Below are 18,592 nucleotides of genomic sequence, written 5' to 3'. Positions count from 1 at the left end.
AGCTGCGGGTGTGCGGTGAGTCCACAGTCATGCGACCGGTTGGATCGTGCAGTGTGATGGGCTTAGGACCTTATTAGCATTATGAGAATCTTGAAAACACTTCTATATGATTCTGATATATCATAGGAAATGCTCATCAGTTGTTTAGCTATACATGATGTAGGTCTATTACAGTATAAAACGTTGCCTTAGTGGTTGTTACAATGTAGATTAACATTTTAGTTAAGGAGTACCATTTCCTATTTTCCTTCTCTTCAAGGTTCTTAATGCTATTCTGGAAGGCTTTAAACAAGTTTTGATAATTACCTTTGAAATGTAGGCCTATACAATATAGTATATAATTATGCTACTGAGTAAGTAAAATTTATCCACAATACTCTATACAGTTTAAAATGAAGAAAGCATGGATTCCTTTTCAAACTGAATAATGCCCTGAACATTTGCAATTTTATAGAATAAGTAGGGCCTATAACTTAATAACTCTACATCATTTTAATTGTTACGTTTTTATAAAGGTATGTTTTACGTGCTTCCGTTTCTCTTTGCTTGTAAGTATTGTTTATTGTTTATTGTAAGTGTACAATAGTATATAGAAGAATTTAATATATGAATATGTTTTATTGGTATAACAACTTGGTGCTGTTGTTGTTTGTTCCAGTGTTCCACGTCTTACAAGCTTGGCTTTTTAGTAGAACACTGTTTTCAATCGTTGTGATTATTTACTATTTTTGTTGCCATGGCAAAGTGCATTGTTCCTCTTTTATGACATCATTCGTGCAGATATACTTTATATTGTATTTGAAAAAAATGCCTTTATCAGACGAATGAAAGATAAATTGAAAACTTGTACCACTTTTGATCATGATCCTTTTTCTTTTTCTTTTTCTTTTTTGATGATGGGAATAAATAAACTGCTGGATTGAATTGAATTGAATTGAATTGAATTGAACTGTCATTTTTGCTTGTCATCACAATTTATTCACCATATACAATTTAGTTATTAACTTATCAACTTGTTCAACTCTCACGCCTGTTAGCAGCGCGCGTTATCATTCAATCTCAACATGTCTGAAAATATCTATAAATACATACCTGGCACATGTCGGTATATCCACATTGATTTTTTTTTCAGGTTCCTGAAATGTACATTCATTGATCACGGAAGTAGGTCTAAACATGACCCACATGTATTTACCCACTAAATTTGGACTTTGAATGCATTCAAGTAGTGCGTAAAAATGGGTTATAATCAAGGTCTTTGTCGTTGTGGTTGTGATGAAAGCTTTCTCTTGCCATATATACATTATGTTTGCTAGTGTTTCACCACGATTTCTCATCACGTAGAATTTTGTAGTGGACTGAGCAGATATTTTTTTCTTGTTGTTAAAGTTATAACAGTACACAGGTACAAATACGAGACTGTAGTAACTACTATTAATGCTGCGGTCATCTTATGAGCTCGACACCCACAAGTCATAAGGTCACCCAGATAGACATTGAAAAAAAATGCCCATGAGTTATACGGTCCATGAGGCATTTACGTAAATCGGGCCCACGTGCTATATAGACACTACGTAAAACAGACCCAGGAACTAATAATAGAATGCCCATGAACTCGGCACTATAAAAGAAAAAAATCCATGAGCTCGACACTGCGTACATAAACCCCGTTATGTAATGTTGGGCTCATGCCCGTCCCCCCTTTTTGCCTAGTATCTAGCTCGTAGGTGTTATTTGCCTAGTGCCAAGTGTCCAGCTCATGGGCCTATTTTACTTGATGTCGAGCTCATGGGCCTCGTTCACTAAGCGTCTAGCTCGTGGGCTGTATGACTCGTGCGTATCGATCTCGTGACGTGTACCCTTTAATATGCTGCCGTATACACTGAAAATTCTGTTTCCTATCAATCCATATCCACCTCTGTCGACATACATTATTTTCTATGTATGCCACATTTTACATTCTGCAGTCAGTTTGCTTGATAGGCAGAGAGCTCGTCGTCTTCATTTTCTCTTCTCAGTTCGTTTTCCCAAGAGTACGTTGGCATATTGTTGTGATCTATGGGGTAAGCAGGAAAGAAGAAGAACTGTTATAATTGGAATGAGAAAATGATTTCAATTTCAATTTCAATTCATTTTCATATTTTTCAATGAATAAAAAACATCAAATATAACAAAGTGAAAACAAATACCAAATATCCGACTAGGATGCACAATAACTTATTACAAACATATAGAACATGGTAGTAAATCTATGAAAATTTGGATGTAACTACTAGTATATAATGCTAACGAAATGTGATTGAACCTACTTAAAAACAAACTTTTTATAAGCGTAGGTCCCATATTGAACGGAAGGAGCACGGAAACAACACAGGACCAAAATATTGTATTACTTTTACATATTCATAATCACTTTACATTGGTACATAGGGTGAAGATGGTGAGCTGGTAATTAAAGTCCAAAGAGACCTACCTTTGACGATATATCCGGCGGTAGGCATGTAGAACCTGTGAGCTCCATCCACGGCAACTGTCTGGCCAGTGATGAAGGCGGCTGCCGGGGACAGCAGGAAGGTTACGGCGGCCGATACCTGGATGAAGAAAGGAACTACTGGAGTATTTCGTTCCACCGTACCCAAGTAACGACGACAAATTTCATTTCATTTCATTTCGTTTTATTTCATTTCCAACACATATGATTACAACATTATTGAATACAATGACACGACAATGCAGTGACAAACAAACTATGAACACTGATACAATTTTGGAGAGTTCAAGACAAATACCGAAAAATGTTGGAAATGGAGAGGACTGCTAAAAAGCAGAGCCTCTAGTCTGCGATCCCCTTATATAAAAAAAAAAAAATCTAGATACAAAATTGATCAGGCAAATAAGGTAAAAAAGTATAGCAAGACAGAGATGAAATACACACATCCTCCTCCCAGGTTGGACAATGGAAACAGCTGTCTTGCGCATGTGCAGAGCAACAGTTTTTTTTTTTCTTAGTTTAGTTTAGTTATATACAGACACAAACTAATACAAGACAGCTCTCTTGTAATATTGAAGAAAGAGGAGAGGCAAGTAAGCGTAGGATGAATGACAGGATCTAAGAGACTATCTACATAGTGGACAAAGGAAAGGGAGAAGGAGGAGGAAGATGATGGGTCAAAACCAGGGCACGTGAGAGATAAGCTCCCCAACATAAAGGAGTGAAAGAGGAGTTGTATATAGCAAACGATAAACGATTGTGGTAAAAATGGGACTTGAAATTAAGGCTTGCACATCCAACTCATTCTGAAATGTACAAATTGAATTCAAAGGTCAGCTTGGCATGTGAAGTGTGTCATACAACAAGCTCACGAACCCCCAGCAGAGCGCACAGACCCTCACGGACACACACCTAAGATCTTCTCAAAGCTCTCAGTGCAAAGAAATAAATAAACATCACAATAAACATCATTGTCCAAACAAGCTATAACCTTGTTATAGATACTCACAAATTCCTTTGATGTTGAGATGAGGCTTAAAGTTTATGAATAACGATAAGATATACATTTTAATAGCAAAGTCTTTATCTATATACCCAGTCCAGCCTTTGTTTGATCCATTCTCGAAGAGGCCTATGCAATTGTCATTGTCTATATAGGTAGTGACTGCCAGGTACCCATCTTGTACATTTTGATCAATAGGCACAAAGTGGGTAACATATTGTAAGTTTCAGGCGAGATTTGAACACAGGATCTCCCATTACGACACAAACGTCTCATCCACCTACACCACAGGACATCACCAAGATGCAGCTGTTCGTACCTCTTCCGGTGTACCGAATCGCTTGGCTGGGATTCCCGCTAGGGACTTCCCGAAGAGATCCACGTTGATACTCTTATAATGTTCAGCCGCCTCCTTCCCGAACACTATACCCTGTTTCAAAGACAGCATTGACATCGTTGTAAAACAGCTTATGAATTATATAATGTTTCATTATTGACGCTAAAGTTCTTTGAATTTAAAATGATTGCTTTCTTTCCATGTTTATTACTGATATTTGTATTTTTTCACTTTCCATTTTTCTTTGAAATAAAACGTAACATATCAATCATCTAGTGGCTGCTCGCGTTATGACTGTAATTGAAAAATGTTTGATAGGAGTTATAAAAACATCTCGGTTGCTTTCACAACGGATGGCTTCTTCTTTTTTTACTGTAACTGGTAGAAGAAAAGATAGCAGGCATGAGGTACTAGAGACAGTCTTAAATGTCAAATTTAGTGGAAATACTCCGAAGCTGACACCTGTCTAGAAGTAAGACTCTTTGTCGAGCTGAACTCTGGCACAAACTTTGTAAGATTCGAATGGACTGCGCATGCGTTTCTTGAATAAGCCACTTACAGGTGCCACGCAGTTGATCCTGATGCCGTATTTCGCCCAGTCCACCGCTGTAACCTTTGCTAAGTTCTCGACGCCTTCCCGGGCTACGCCTTGGTGACTGTATTGTATAAAGAACAAAATTTGCTTAGAGAAATTTCCCCCAGATCAAAATGCCTCGCTTTTAGATGATGTCATACGAATTAAAGACGTTGTCGGTAATTCCAGGCGTATTTCATACGTATTGAAGGAAAGTGTTATGGCAAACCAAATGTCACATAAATAACAATTCTGTTTATGGACCGATTAAGCGACAAACTAAGTTTATCTCTTTTATGAGACATTTGACTTATCATAGACTTTCATACATAGAGGCAATCCCTATCTACCCTACCTACACCCCTACTCCCAAATTGGGATGGCAAATTAATGAAGATCCTGTACTCACGCCCCCAGCGGTGACCCTCTGTGAGTAGGTACGATGATGTTGACTATCGATCCCCCGTTTTGCTTCATCCACAAGTCGAATGCTGGAGGACAAAATGAAGAGTAAATGAGAGCCACACTTTGTATGTCTGTATATAATTCTATAGTTGTATGTTCGCCATGGAATGATTATACATGTCAATAATAGATAAGTTGTATGATACGCATTACAAAATCAAAACAGGCAATACGATTCAAAAGAGGTGGGGTGAAGTAAAGTTATACGTGGATAGGCAATCTATATGTCAAGCATACATCGTCCTTGAACAAAACGTGTCTTACTCACCATGCCTCTCTCGAAACAGGTGCAATGTTGTTACTTGGCAACGCTAGGGTAATAATAATAATGGCAAAGCCACTTGGATGAGCAGTGAAAACACTGCAGAGACAATACACGCCTGACGTCAATCTATATTCAATGCTCAATTTGAACTGTATTTCATATTCAGGACTTCATAGTTTGCTTTGCTTATTTTCCCAGGAAATTCTAAATCAAATTCAATGTTTATCTGTATTATAATCTGTGTATCTGTGAGTTTTAGTAAGAGCAGTTTGTTGTTGTTGTTGTTGTTATTGTCGTTGGACAGAGTGTTGGAAATGGTTCAGTGTAAGCCTACATGTTGTATATTTTGTTCCCGTTTACCACTTGATAAAAAGATATCTCTCCTTCGAAATATTATGGAACAGGAAAATTAATAATATTATATACACCATCTATACTCTGGCTTATCATCACCCTTTCTTTTTTTTTTGGGGGGGGAGCAGGGAGGGTGATCTCAACAAATGTGTGTTTTCGCCCGTGTGTGTGTGTGTGTGTGTGTGTGTTTGTGTGCGGGGTGTAACTTGTATTATGATGATAATTGTATGTCGACAGTTTGAAAGTAAAATATACAGATGTGACAATTTTTTATGCTCATTAAATTTGAATGACATGATGAATTGGTGTACTGGTATTATACAGATGGATGAAGGGAGCACCTATAGTATGAATACAAGAGTTCTCTTTTGCCACCTTGGAAACCAGGAAGGTTGAAGAAATAATATATAGAAGAAGCCATTAACCGCAACTCACCTTCCACGCAACACTGATAGGTCCCTGTGAGGTTTGTGTCCACCACGGCACGCCATCCTTTGTAGGAAATCTTGTCCAGAGGGCTCAAAAACTGACCACCGGCGTTGTTGACCAGAAAGTCTATTCTGCCAAACTTGTCTAGAGTGGTCTGCATCAGAGATTTTACCTGTGCGGTTGTCGTTGTAACGAGACAAACAAACAGGAGTCTGATTTATTCTGTAACGTGGAGGTAGAATGGAAAGGAATTTGGGTATCTCTACGTAACGAATATCGAAATATCCATGGTGCGGTAAGAAGGCGTCACGATATTGAAAGATGCCTGATGATGGTCTATTGGGAGGAGAAAGGGAGGGGGAGAAAAGGCAACGCCCTTGCGTAGAACAAGACAGTCCAAATTCTGAACGTTCTGATATTAATTTTGTATTCAGTCACAACCCCACCCTTGAGCCCGAAATCGGTGATCGCAAACCGTATACGCCACGACGGACTGATCGCGATAAGCCCGTATTGACTTGCCGCCCTAAAAGTTTGGGTTCGCTTTATACTACGCCATCACAGACGGCAAGTTGGTATGACACAAAGGCATCAGTTCCACTGATCCCTTCATGGTCGTATGGCGGTATTATGGTAGTAATATGGCAGTACTATTTGACAGTGACATGACAGTGAACTTATAATAAGAACAAGAAAGCGAGATGAAGCGACGGTTCGGCCACAAGGAGAAAAAACAAAACAAAACAATAATAATCACTGGATTTTCAGGTAAGCATTCACATCTTCCTAAGACAGCTTTTTTTTTGTTTGTTTTTTAAAGCAGCTATCCCTAACGATGCTATTGAAAATATCCACAAAATGAGTGTTATTAGCTGCTTTTCAGTATACTATGCTGATTAATTTGCTACATCCCTCTTTACTTTCTGCTGTTAGATTGTTGAAACTTTTCTCCTTTCTTTTCCCCTTCCAATCTTACTTATTATATAAGACAGATCTGTTGCTCAACTTTTTACCAAAATGCCGAATGCAAATTCTGAGGTATATTGTTTCTGAGATTAAGTTCTTTTAAAAAATTGAATGACATTAGTCACAATATTTACCTATAGCCTTCAGCCAACGCGGTCTGGACTTATATCGCCTTTGACTTATCGCGAAACAACAACGATCACATTCGGAGGGGACGTCGAGGCCCAGACCAACCGAACTCCCAAATAAAATCAAGTTCTCACAATGTCATGTGCCCAGACCTCGCCGCTGACACGGCTCGGCACAGCGATCACTGCGGTGACGCACATTGCGTCAGTCTACTAGTATTTTCAGACACTGACTGCTCGGCGCAAGGCCTTGTCCAAATGCTACACAGTCACTTATTCCCTAACCTGCTCTTTGTTTCTGATGTTGCACGTGAAGGCATGGACGTTTTCGGACTGTTCGGGCATAGATTCCTTCATCCGTCTGGCGGCTTTTTCGAGTCTTTCCGTTTTCCTCGATGCGATAGAAACCTTGCAGCCTGCATGAAAAAAAAAAAAGAAAACTGACTTGATACCTGGAACTAATCAATGCCTTATGATACATGTATACAATTGTATGCATAACATGAATATAATTATACTCTTATATGCGCTACTGTACAAAATACTATTATGTATGTGCAATATGCATATCCTGTTACACAAAACGACACCCAATCAAAATAATGTACAGAACATCATGAACACATGTACAGAAAATCATAACAATCATAACAACAGAATCATATTAATTCATTGTTTCACATCCCACCTTTCTTACAATTCTACATTCCTTATGATTGTATAAGACCGAAGTTCAACAAAAGACAGTCACTTTGAGATGAAAATAAGCAAATATAACTTAGAAGCACATTACTATACGAATTACGTGTAATACACTAAGGAACTTATGAAAAGTAGAAGCTAGTAAACTGTAGACTCCATAGTCATGATGATAATGCAAATAGTGCAAACAAAACGAAGAACAATGGTTGTATTTCACTTCGTTCACAGCTAAATGCTATTAATTCGCCTTAAAACTATATTATTATATGCCCTCTGCGTGCCATATAACACTGATCAAACTGCTCGTAGGTATGTACGCGTGTGAAACGTGTGCACATTTGACCCATTGGCACAGAAATTGGTAATCGTGTCCTAATGTTCAACTTTCGCAAGGTATATTTAGACACTGCATACCAAAGAGTACTATAAGTCTCGCCAGTGTTTCTTCAATGAGATAAGCCCCTGAACCAGGCAACTTTTAGGACTCTCCAGAGATATCCATAGTCATCTTCCATACCTATGTTTTGTTCCATTACGAGCCTGGCCGGGGCATGTATCGTTATGTAAATACGAAAATGACACGATGTGCACGTCTCATGAAGTGATAATTCTATTTTTGTCTTCATAACAGATCTAGGCCGTGATAATCGTGTTTACTCATCACCCCATATCGTGATTAAGCAAATTAACTTTAACCATTGTGGCGGCTCAATTTTTAGTAACTAATGAACTTTCCACATTATGTCGTAAGAAACATATTTCAAATATCAATTTCGAAAAGCAGACCCGTAACAAGGATTGTAACAGTGTGTGGAGGAAGGGGGTGGTGTGGTTCCAAAATTTGAAATAGTTGACCGTTCTGAGGGAGTGAGGCGAGGGAGTCTGGGTGGGCGGAAGTATATACGACTGTTTTCTGGAATGGGAAACAGGAATATGCTCAATTGGGGGGGGGGGGGGGTGGGGTACTTAATTCTCAAATCTACTGATCGTCTTATTTGAAAGTCAAATATCCGAGAAAAACTTTTTGGGGAACAATATTGGCGGGTCTGTAATGATTGAAAAGAAATCGCGTATACTACCGTAAGAGTAAACAAATACTAAGTACATATGTACATTGTGGTGATATGTTTTGCTTTGTTTTGTTTTGCAAAAGTTATATCGTTATTACAAATTCAATTAACCAATCCATTGTTGTTTTCATTTTTCGGTGAGAACATAAACATTTTACTTACTTTGGTAACAGAGAATAAGGGTCCATAAGCAAAACAAAGCAAACTGAGCAGAGTATACAGTAATTATTGTTGAACCTTATAGTAATTATACATTGTCATGAAAACTGAAGTGATGAAAATGAAAAAAAAAAGATATACACTGCAAAAAGTCCGGTGTTAAATATGAAACACCGAGCTGGTGTTAAATTTCCGGTGCTCATTCATGGTGTTATATTAACACCTCCGGGTGTCAAATCAAAATTTAAAATTGTTTTTTGAATAGTTTCTTAGTTACTGCACTTCTTGTTAATTTTGAACTTCAACAAGACGATAAAGAATTTTCCGATAAAGTACTTGATTTTTGAAAAAAATGTGTAAACACATTTACACCACAGTAACACCAGTTGGTGTGGTCCCCTATTGAAGCTGGACGGGTGTTATACCATTGAAATTAACACCACCAATATCAAATCAACACCATGCGGTGTAATTATTGAATTAACTCTAGCGCAGTGTCAAAAATATCACCAGCCACAGTGTCAAATTAACACCACGAAGTGCTAGGTGAACACTTTCTAACACCGTCACAATACATTTTCTACACCTGTGGGTGTGGTCCTCTATTGAAGTTAGATCGGTGTTAGATTTAGCACCCATGGTGTTAAATCTAACACCGATGTTTTTACAGTGTAGGCCCTACAAACTGCGAAAAAAATGCGTAAAAATGAAAAACAAAAATGAAAAGAAATGAAATACGTCGACATATTACTGATATACTTAGCGTATTTATAAATCAAAATCTTTAAAAATGGATGTTATGAGGAATAAACACTTCTCAATAGATAATACGTGTTATTTCTCTTTAAGCAATGCGCAATTTGATATTTGTATGCTGTTGTCGTTGTTGTTTAACGAAATACCATAGTACCCAACACATTGTTATCTTGATTCACATTCGTGATTCAAAACCAACATCCGTTAATGTGTCACCTATAGATACAAAAGGATATTCAATAAAAGTGTGTGTTTTTTTTTTCTTGTTCCTCCTTATGGCGCAAACATGAGAATTGGGAAGTATGGAAGATAATTGTCGGCAACGAGTGTAGTCTTTAGATTTTTTTTTTGACGGGGTCTGACAAGCAAAAAAAAAAGTGGGATACGAGAAAATCAATTAATGATTCCTTTCGTCCAGAGTTGTTGTTGTTGTTTTTTTTTTTAAGAAGTGAAGAAGAAGAAAATTCTTAAGAGGAATTTTCCTTACAGTTTCTAGGTCAAGCTTACAAACTGTGCCGATTTTCTTTGTTAGATTATTCAATATTAATGCTATGGTATCATTATTATTGGACTATGAATAAGAAAAGAGGATGAAAGCTTAAAACATTGACATGAGTTGTGTTGCATTTGATATTTCATGCCTGCCTTAAACTAACCATGCAGGATATGCAAATGTCTATAGTAATGACAATAGTAATGATATTACTACTAACAATAATGATATTAACAATAAAAATGGTGATGACAATAAGAATGCTAATATAATAATGATAACAAAAATAATGAAAAGAAGAAGAAAGATAAAAATAAGAAGAAAAAATAGAACTTTACTTTAAACGGGTTGATTAACCACTGGTATTGCATAGGGTACTTTATAAAAATGATACCTACATCTCTTTGTTAGAATCTAACACAAGCAAGACCACAGTGGTATGCGTGAATCATAATCCTTTCATAAATCTGCAACTTTTAAGAAAATCTAACTGACAGAGCTGTATAGTTCGACAGAAAAAAACAAGTGTAGGCCTACAGGTCCTTACGATATGTGCGTGAGCCTGCTTTTGCGCAAGACTGTGATACAGGCGTAACTTGTATGAATGATTGTTATGTATTATTTTGCTCATTACTCAATATCTTTTTTTTTTCTATCTATTCACCCCTTTGGAAGCAATCAAATTTTCTTAATGACTGTAGACATAGAATTACGGAGTATAATGGTGTTTTATTACAAAACTTACCCAAAGATAATAATTCCATTGTAATCGCTTTGCCGAGACCCGTTCCTCCACCGGTCACCACGGCAACTTTATTCGAAAAAAGTCCCGGACGAAAAACACTGGCAACCTGCGACTTTAAACTCATTTTGAACGATTTTTTCTTCACTTTAGGTGTCCAGTCGCTAAAGACGAGTTCTTCAACTGTCACTTAGAGTCGACAACATGAGCAGCAACTTTTCGCTGTGATCTATATTTACTGTATTTTGTAGTGCAGAATGAAACATGTCTTTTTATAGACTCCGCCTGCTATTAATAGATCCCCTTATCTTCTGCAGCTCATTTCATAAGTTCCACTCACATCTGTTTACATTCGAATGTCAACGTCGAACCAGACGACATAATCATGATAATGGGGTTAGCCTATAGGTATCTATGGCCACAAGTATGTTTTTATCGCCCGACTACATACAATAATTAACTGCACTCGACGAGGGCACATGTATAGAGTGCGTGATTGAGTGATAGCGCCAGGCTATAATGAAGACTTGCTTTTTTGTTTTTGCTTCAATGAAAAAAAGAGGAATATAATAATAATAATAGTAATAATGATGATAATAATAATGATAATAATAATAATAATAATAATAATGATAATAATAATAATAATGATTATTATTATTACTATTATTATTATTATTATTATTATTATTATTATTATTATTATTATTATTATTATCATTATTATTATTATTATTACTATTATTATTATGTATAAAGAAACTATACAATGCTTCCATGTAAAAAAAAAAACAACCAAACAAACAAGAAGGAAATGATTATTATCATCATATACCTTCACCCCCCCCCCCGTTAACTCAGCGAAAAAAAGTGAAACATGTTGAATTTTCTTTTGTATTTTCTTTGCATCATTCTATACACACGTGACATCACAAGATGTATAGTCCTTCATCCAGTAATGACAGAGCAGAAACTTCAAAAATTCATAACTTTTCAGGAAATAGTCCGATTTTCCTCAAGCTCTCACTACTGCGTTCTACTCATATTGCTGCATTCACTAAATCCACATGTTTATGAAGGTGAACTTGTCCTTTAATATCTCTCATTGTGTAGACCTTCGGAGGTATGCCGTCGATCCCATGGTTTTAATACCAGAAGTGGTCAATTAAACAGTTCTATTAAAGGGGTGGCTCTACAGTTTTGGTTGAGATGGGAGATTCTGATTTTTAACTTGTTACAAGATGATAAGATGATACTAATAAAATATCAAAGAGCATTATGCTAAAAGGAATATTCAAACCCCGAAATTCAAAGTTTATTTGATGACGATCGGTTTTGAAATGGCTAAGATATAGAATATGACTGGAAAAAAAAAAAACCAAAGTGGTTCTAATAAAAGACGGATCCCCCTTTTATTAGGACCTCTTTGTTTTTTGATATCTCAGCCATTTCAAAACTAATTTTTATCAAAATAAACTTGGAATTCCTCTTAAAATTGTATGCTCTTTAATATTTCATATGAGATTTCTCATTACCTCACAAAAAAGTTTGAAACCTGAAACCCCATCTCAACCATGCATCGATTTAATGTGGCATCATGCCAACCCAGTCACCCTGGTCCTTATGTAAGGATATCAGGCCCAATGGGTTACCGTTCATTATTCCTAATAGGCTCCTGTCACACTTTGCCGGATGGGCCCAGTGACCTAGGAACGAGCGATATTTTGCTCATCCGTTGTTTGAATCGTCAGTCCTGTGGACCAAGTGTAAAGTTTCCGTTCTCTCTAGAGGTCGGAGCGTACGGGGAGCTACGCAAGGTCTATGATGGGGGCTGAACAAAACAACAAACAACGCACCTCACTTATGGGGCGATTGTGTATACAGGACACAGGTACAGGACGTGCGCAAAACGCATGAGAAACGAATATGAACCGCATGTCCACAGGACAAATCGCACGAGGAACAAATGGGTGACGCATGAGACATACATCGAACGTCAGAGAATCGTGCGTTGGGAATATGCGTTTGAAGTCCTGTACATAATAGCCGTTCCATCCGTTCCATCCGTTCCATCTCTTGCAGCAACGGACTCTACAGGAGGCCTAGCAGTTTGAAAACGACAAAGTAGGCCCCCTACAGTACAGATACAGGAGAAAACATATACAACTATTGTACAAGGGTCAGATCGCGCTATCTTAACTTATAGCGAGAAAAAAACTTTATGCATGCACAATTTAGTTTTCTGGCCGCTCTCACGGAAATCACCGGAAGATAAGCGTTCATCCGAGGGGCCCACAATCTACAAGCTTTGTCTTCTTAGTGGGTCCCTCCATTTTTCGAATTTTGCGTACTACATAATTACTTCTAATCACTTGAGTTATATGATAGTGTATAATTATTATAAGGTGGTACAATCATTGTATATACATTCTTTCATGTTATACTTTACGCACCTTAATTTCTGTCACATGTTATCAAAAAAGTGATGTTCATATCTTTTTTGTCGGAAAATGAAATAAAAACATTGAATTGAATTGAATTGAATCCAAAGGATAAAAATGACATGAAACGCATTTTAACGGATATCAACGGATGCCAAAACTCGACTTTCGTTTCTCATGCGTTCGCCTTATCCTACAAAGTGTGACAGCTAGGGGGGCAAGGTTCTTTATTCCGGAGGTTCGTAACTTTGAAAATGAAATGAGATTCGTTTACAAGGCCATAATGTTCGTATACAACTACAACGTACAGTAAAAAAATTGATCAAAATCGGAGGGAAATTAGGTAAGTCATGACATTGTAAAGTTAATATGAAATAATATCATGCAAATAAGTGAACTGATGATGTCATCTCCTCACAATAATTGTGTACAAAAATTGACAAAATATCCATTTTCTGCTTTATTAATGTAAAACATTATTTTACTCCTTGCTGACTACCTTAGAAATAATGATTAGTCAGATATCAGGATTTGAGGCTTGGGCATATTAACATGCGTTTTACTTTGATTAAAAAAAAAACAAAACTGGAAATTTCATGACTGCATGTATAATACTGTATGGCAAATTGTGAGGGGATGACATTGAACTCACTATATTCTATGCATATTCATATTTAGTGTCCCATTACTTTTTGTTAAAAAGTAGCGAAACTTCCCAATTTCATAGCTTCAGTGATTTTCATCCGATTTTTGATCAAACTTTCTATCACCGTTGTGCTTATAAGATTCTACTCTTTCTGTTTAGACTTTTACTTTTATCTATTTTTGTCCCGGATTTTCCCTTCAAATAAAGTTCGCCATTCCGTATGAGGTTCGTAATTCCTGTGGTAAATGGAAATATGCGATCTGTTATTGTTGCGTCAATGCGTTGATGCGCGTTGTGTCCATGCCAATGGCGCAGTGTGCGTGTGGTTACGGTTGGCATGGGCACAACGCAACTTTTATTTTCATGAGAAGATGACGCAGATTTAATTGATTCTTGACTTTGATTTTGACTTGTGAGACAAATGGACGTGGACATAGTCTCTGCGAGCTCTTTGATGTCGAATAATCAAAAGTTCGACTATATTTGTTATTCTGTATAGAGTCTAGACGCATTACGACATGTAGCTGAGGATAATGCGGATGATACGGAGTTTATACATGTATCGGCAGACTGAGACTGTTTGATTTGTTCAATAAAATCCATGCAACGTCAACTGGAGACTGTCGGCGTCATCATTAACCCGGCTTACAACAAATGGTGTCAGGAGTGGGATGATGACAGCCTGACGGAGTGATCCACTTCATCCAGTTGAAGAACCCTGATCGACGAATAACAGCCTCGAGTATGACGGAATAATGGTCCACGTTTCGCTCCGAGGAGACCTGCTGTTTTGACTACACTTAGTAGCGGACAGGAGTATGGAGGAGTGCTGGGTAATCTTGATCTTGATCTTGATGGTGTAGATCGATCTACGTTGATCAGCCCTGGTAGAGCAGCACTACTCTGTGAGGCAGCTTCATGATGATCAGGCTCGTCGATGGTGGGCTGGAGACTGGAGCTGATGATGGTCCGTCGGGAGTTTTGCTGTGGACGTCGGAGTGCGCTGGCGTGCGTTGGGGGCGGCTGAACATCAATCGGGATGCGAAATCGACGGTTACAGAGCTGCGATATGGCATCTCACGCACTGAGCAAGTATTTGGTAACTGAAATAATGGATGATGCTGAACTTTCGTTTAACCGATTGGACTTCATGCAGATTTTGGACCTATGATGCCATTTGGGCATTACGTTTCATGTTTGAAAATGACGTGTCTTAATTGGTCAGTTTAACTGCGTAATTAGTCATGTGTGAACAGTTTGTTCATAAGGATGCGCAAATTGATAATTTCTCTTCATTTGGACAGGCAATGAAAGGATTGTGTGTAAATCTCGCTCTAGGCCATGCACTAATTGAAAAGTTTAGTGGGTATTGTGAAGATGGCACAGAAACACCTTTTTCTAATTGGATGGAAATGTTCAATCTCACTGTTGAGCCTTTCAGTTTAAGTGATGAGGAAAAGGCTAGAGTTTTAGTGAACAACCTCATAGGGCCAGCAAGAGAAGAGATTCGCTATTGTCTGTCGGACGAGAAGCGGAGGAGTTTTACAGAGGTTGTAAAAGCTCTCCGTCTGTGTTTTAGTCGAGAGAATTCTCACTATTTGCGGTGTTTGTTCTATAAACGTGTTCAACGTGATGATGAAGACTTGGCAGGCTTCAGTAGGGCTCTCATGCGTCTTTATGCAAAATCGGTAGATGCTGCAGACGATGAGAAGGAAGCTGCGGCTCTGAGGCAGCTTAGAGACGAAGCTCTGTCCAGCCAGTTTGTCAGTGGAACACGGGATGAGAGGGAACGAATTTTGTTGAGGCGTTTGCACATGAAAAATCGGGGATGCCGATTTGAAGTGCTTAGGAGAGAAGCACTGTTAGCTCTCCGTGAAGATTGTATGCTAGAGGGAGATAAGCTGAAAACTGGGAGTGCTGATGCTGGAACACAAGGAATGTTCACCGACCCGGTTGCTCAGCAGCTAGATCTTTCCTCAGATACAGCTGAAAAGGAGAAGGAGGATGCCATACCTATTCTTTTGGATGGGGGATCGCAGATTCTGGGTTGCGTTGATGTAGATGAGGGTGGTGCAGAAATTGATGCTGGGGGACATGGACATGAGTCATGTGATGAACAGGTTGATGCAAAGGATTTAGATGCTGGAGTGCGTCTAATTGCAAAACCTGTGGGAGAGGGTACCAAGAGGGGTCCCGAATTATCACATGAAGGTCAGGATGTCCAAAAGCATGCAAAAGTGCAGCCACCAAGCACTCACGTAGCGCCAAAGGAGTGGTCAATTTCAAAAGAGGGGAATATTACTCATGGTAACATTGTTGTCAATGATGTAATAACAAGGGAGGCATGCATACCTATCTGTAACGTGTGGAAGAATGGATGTCATGTTCAGGGAACGGTATGGGGGCCCTGGGAGTCCAATTGGAGACCGAAATTTCATGAAAGCTTGGTCGCTGCAGGTTAGAAATTCGTTGTCCGTCCATGGAATTCGTTGTGACTTGATTCGCTTACAGTGTATATAATTATATACGTTCATGACTGCAGCTGAAACTTGTGTACCATCTCAAGTAGCAATGGAATTAGGAACTATATGCCAATTTAGAGATGCAATGCGAGAAATGGTTATCAGTATAATATGGTTGTTTTAATTGATATGTGATTGATAAGAAGTTTTTAATGAGATATTGGAATAGTGATATGAAAGCATTTGAAATCACTATTACGCGGAAAAACGAAGGAACTATGGCTATTGTTTTAATTGTTTTGTTGGCAGCTGAACAACATGGCATTCTGACAATATTAGTGGTTGTTCAGTGAGTCAGAAACTTTTGATAATGAGAATAGATGGTCAAAAATTCATGCTTTGAATGATCCCTTAATTTGTGTGAAGTTTTGTCAATGAGCAAATTGTTGACTGTGACGATATGACACATAAAGCGGGGAAGTTACCTTTATTATTATATGCTTGCTAAAGCGGGGAAGCTCATTTCTGTTAGTAGTGAATTCTAATATTCCGTGACTTCACTTTGTTTTAAGTGTTGCATTTCCTGATATAATTGTGTAATATTGAGTAATTGAGAAATATTACTCTTAGAAGATAGATTATTATCATACGGGTCGTATGATATAATCGCGGGGAAGTTGTCGTGTTGTATGTACAATTTGCATATGTATTAAGAGACCTGTCTATGTTGTATGTACAATTTGCATATGTATTAAGAGACCTGTCTATGTTGTGCCTCGATATAAATCTTAATTGATACAGACATTAATGTATGGTTTTATATACGACGCAGAACATTGTTCTGTTACGGCACGTTTGACGTTATTCTGGGCTTATACCAAGACCATTTTCCCGGAGAATCTGAACATTGCTTACTGACAATGTGGAAGAACTGAGCTATACATTGAAGCGGAACTGAAGATAACGTATTGATGTGTTATTCTCTTGGCCCGAACCTTTATGCCATGTATCTGAGTTTGTATGATTTACTGTTAATTTGGAAGGTTCAAGAGTTTCAGCTTTTGGCAGATTTCAAAAATAATGTTCGATTTTGTAGTATTTCCGCGTTTGTATATTTGACTGGAAAAGCGGGGAACACACGCTTTCCTGAAATATATTTTAGTGATTATCTATAACTGTTAATCCGCTCTATATGGGATTGCTGTAAAGTGTATAATGATTTGACATGAAGAGCGGGGAATTTTTTGTTATGTATTATTATGTACAATGTTATGAAAATGATATGATGTAATTGGGATTATATAACCCATGGTTGTGTTATATAATCGCGGGGAAGTTTGTGGTAAATGGAAATATGCGATCTGTTATTGTTGCGTCAATGCGTTGATGCGCGTTGTGTCCATGCCAATGGCGCAGTGTGCGTGTGGTTACGGTTGGCATGGGCACAACGCAACTTTTATTTTCATGAGAAGATGACGCAGATTTAAATGATTCTTGACTTTGATTTTGACTTGTGAGACAAATGGACGTGGACATAGTCTCTGCGAGCTCTTTGATGTCGAATAATCAAAAGTTCGACTATATTTGTTATTCTGTATAGAGTCTAGACGCATTACGACATGTAGCTGAGGATAATGCGGATGATACGGAGTTTATACATGTATCGGCAGACTGAGACTGTTTGATTTGTTCAATAAAATCCATGCAACGTCAACTGGAGACTGTCGGCGTCATCATTAACCCGGCTTACAACATTCCGAAAGGTTGTTAGTACTTATAATTTTCCCTCACCCTCTTTCCGATAAAAATTAACGAACATTTAGTACATAAAGTATGTTGTTCGAGGATTCCATTTTCGGACTTACCAATACGACACTGATCCTGATCTGTATCATGGAAGCTCCGTGATGAAACCCACTCATCTCGATGTAAACTATATACCGTATGTCCCCCCCCCCCCCCGGAAAAAAAATACAACGGGGCCTTCCGCAATGTAATATTGAATCAATCTAAATACAAATTTAGGGTATGAAACTATATCTCATTTCCCACATCTTACAGAAAACCCCATTCGATTTGCTTCAGTGGTCTAAGATTATGAGGAATTTG

At 38.0% G+C, this 18,592-nt stretch overlaps 1 protein-coding gene across 1 annotated transcript; it reads right to left on the bottom strand.

The window, feature by feature from the left end:
• Window positions 1-1,967: 1,967 nt before the first annotated feature.
• On the bottom strand, window positions 1,968-11,061 carry LOC140239639 (peroxisomal trans-2-enoyl-CoA reductase-like). Its single transcript, XM_072319469.1, has 8 exons — window positions 10,938-11,061; window positions 7,298-7,428; window positions 5,925-6,090; window positions 4,815-4,896; window positions 4,391-4,487; window positions 3,814-3,924; window positions 2,474-2,591; window positions 1,968-2,056 (listed from the first exon to the last, which is right to left on the bottom strand). Exons 1-8 carry the CDS (start codon window positions 11,059-11,061, stop codon window positions 1,968-1,970), a joined length of 918 nt encoding a protein of 305 aa, XP_072175570.1.
• Between the last annotated feature and the right edge of the window lie 7,531 nt (window positions 11,062-18,592).

Source organism: Diadema setosum, chromosome 16 (assembly GCF_964275005.1).
Source record: "Diadema setosum chromosome 16, eeDiaSeto1, whole genome shotgun sequence".
NCBI classification, from domain to species: domain Eukaryota; kingdom Metazoa; phylum Echinodermata; class Echinoidea; order Diadematoida; family Diadematidae; genus Diadema; species Diadema setosum.
The sequence above is the reverse complement of the archived record's forward strand: the minus strand, read 5'-3'. Positions and strand labels throughout refer to the sequence as shown.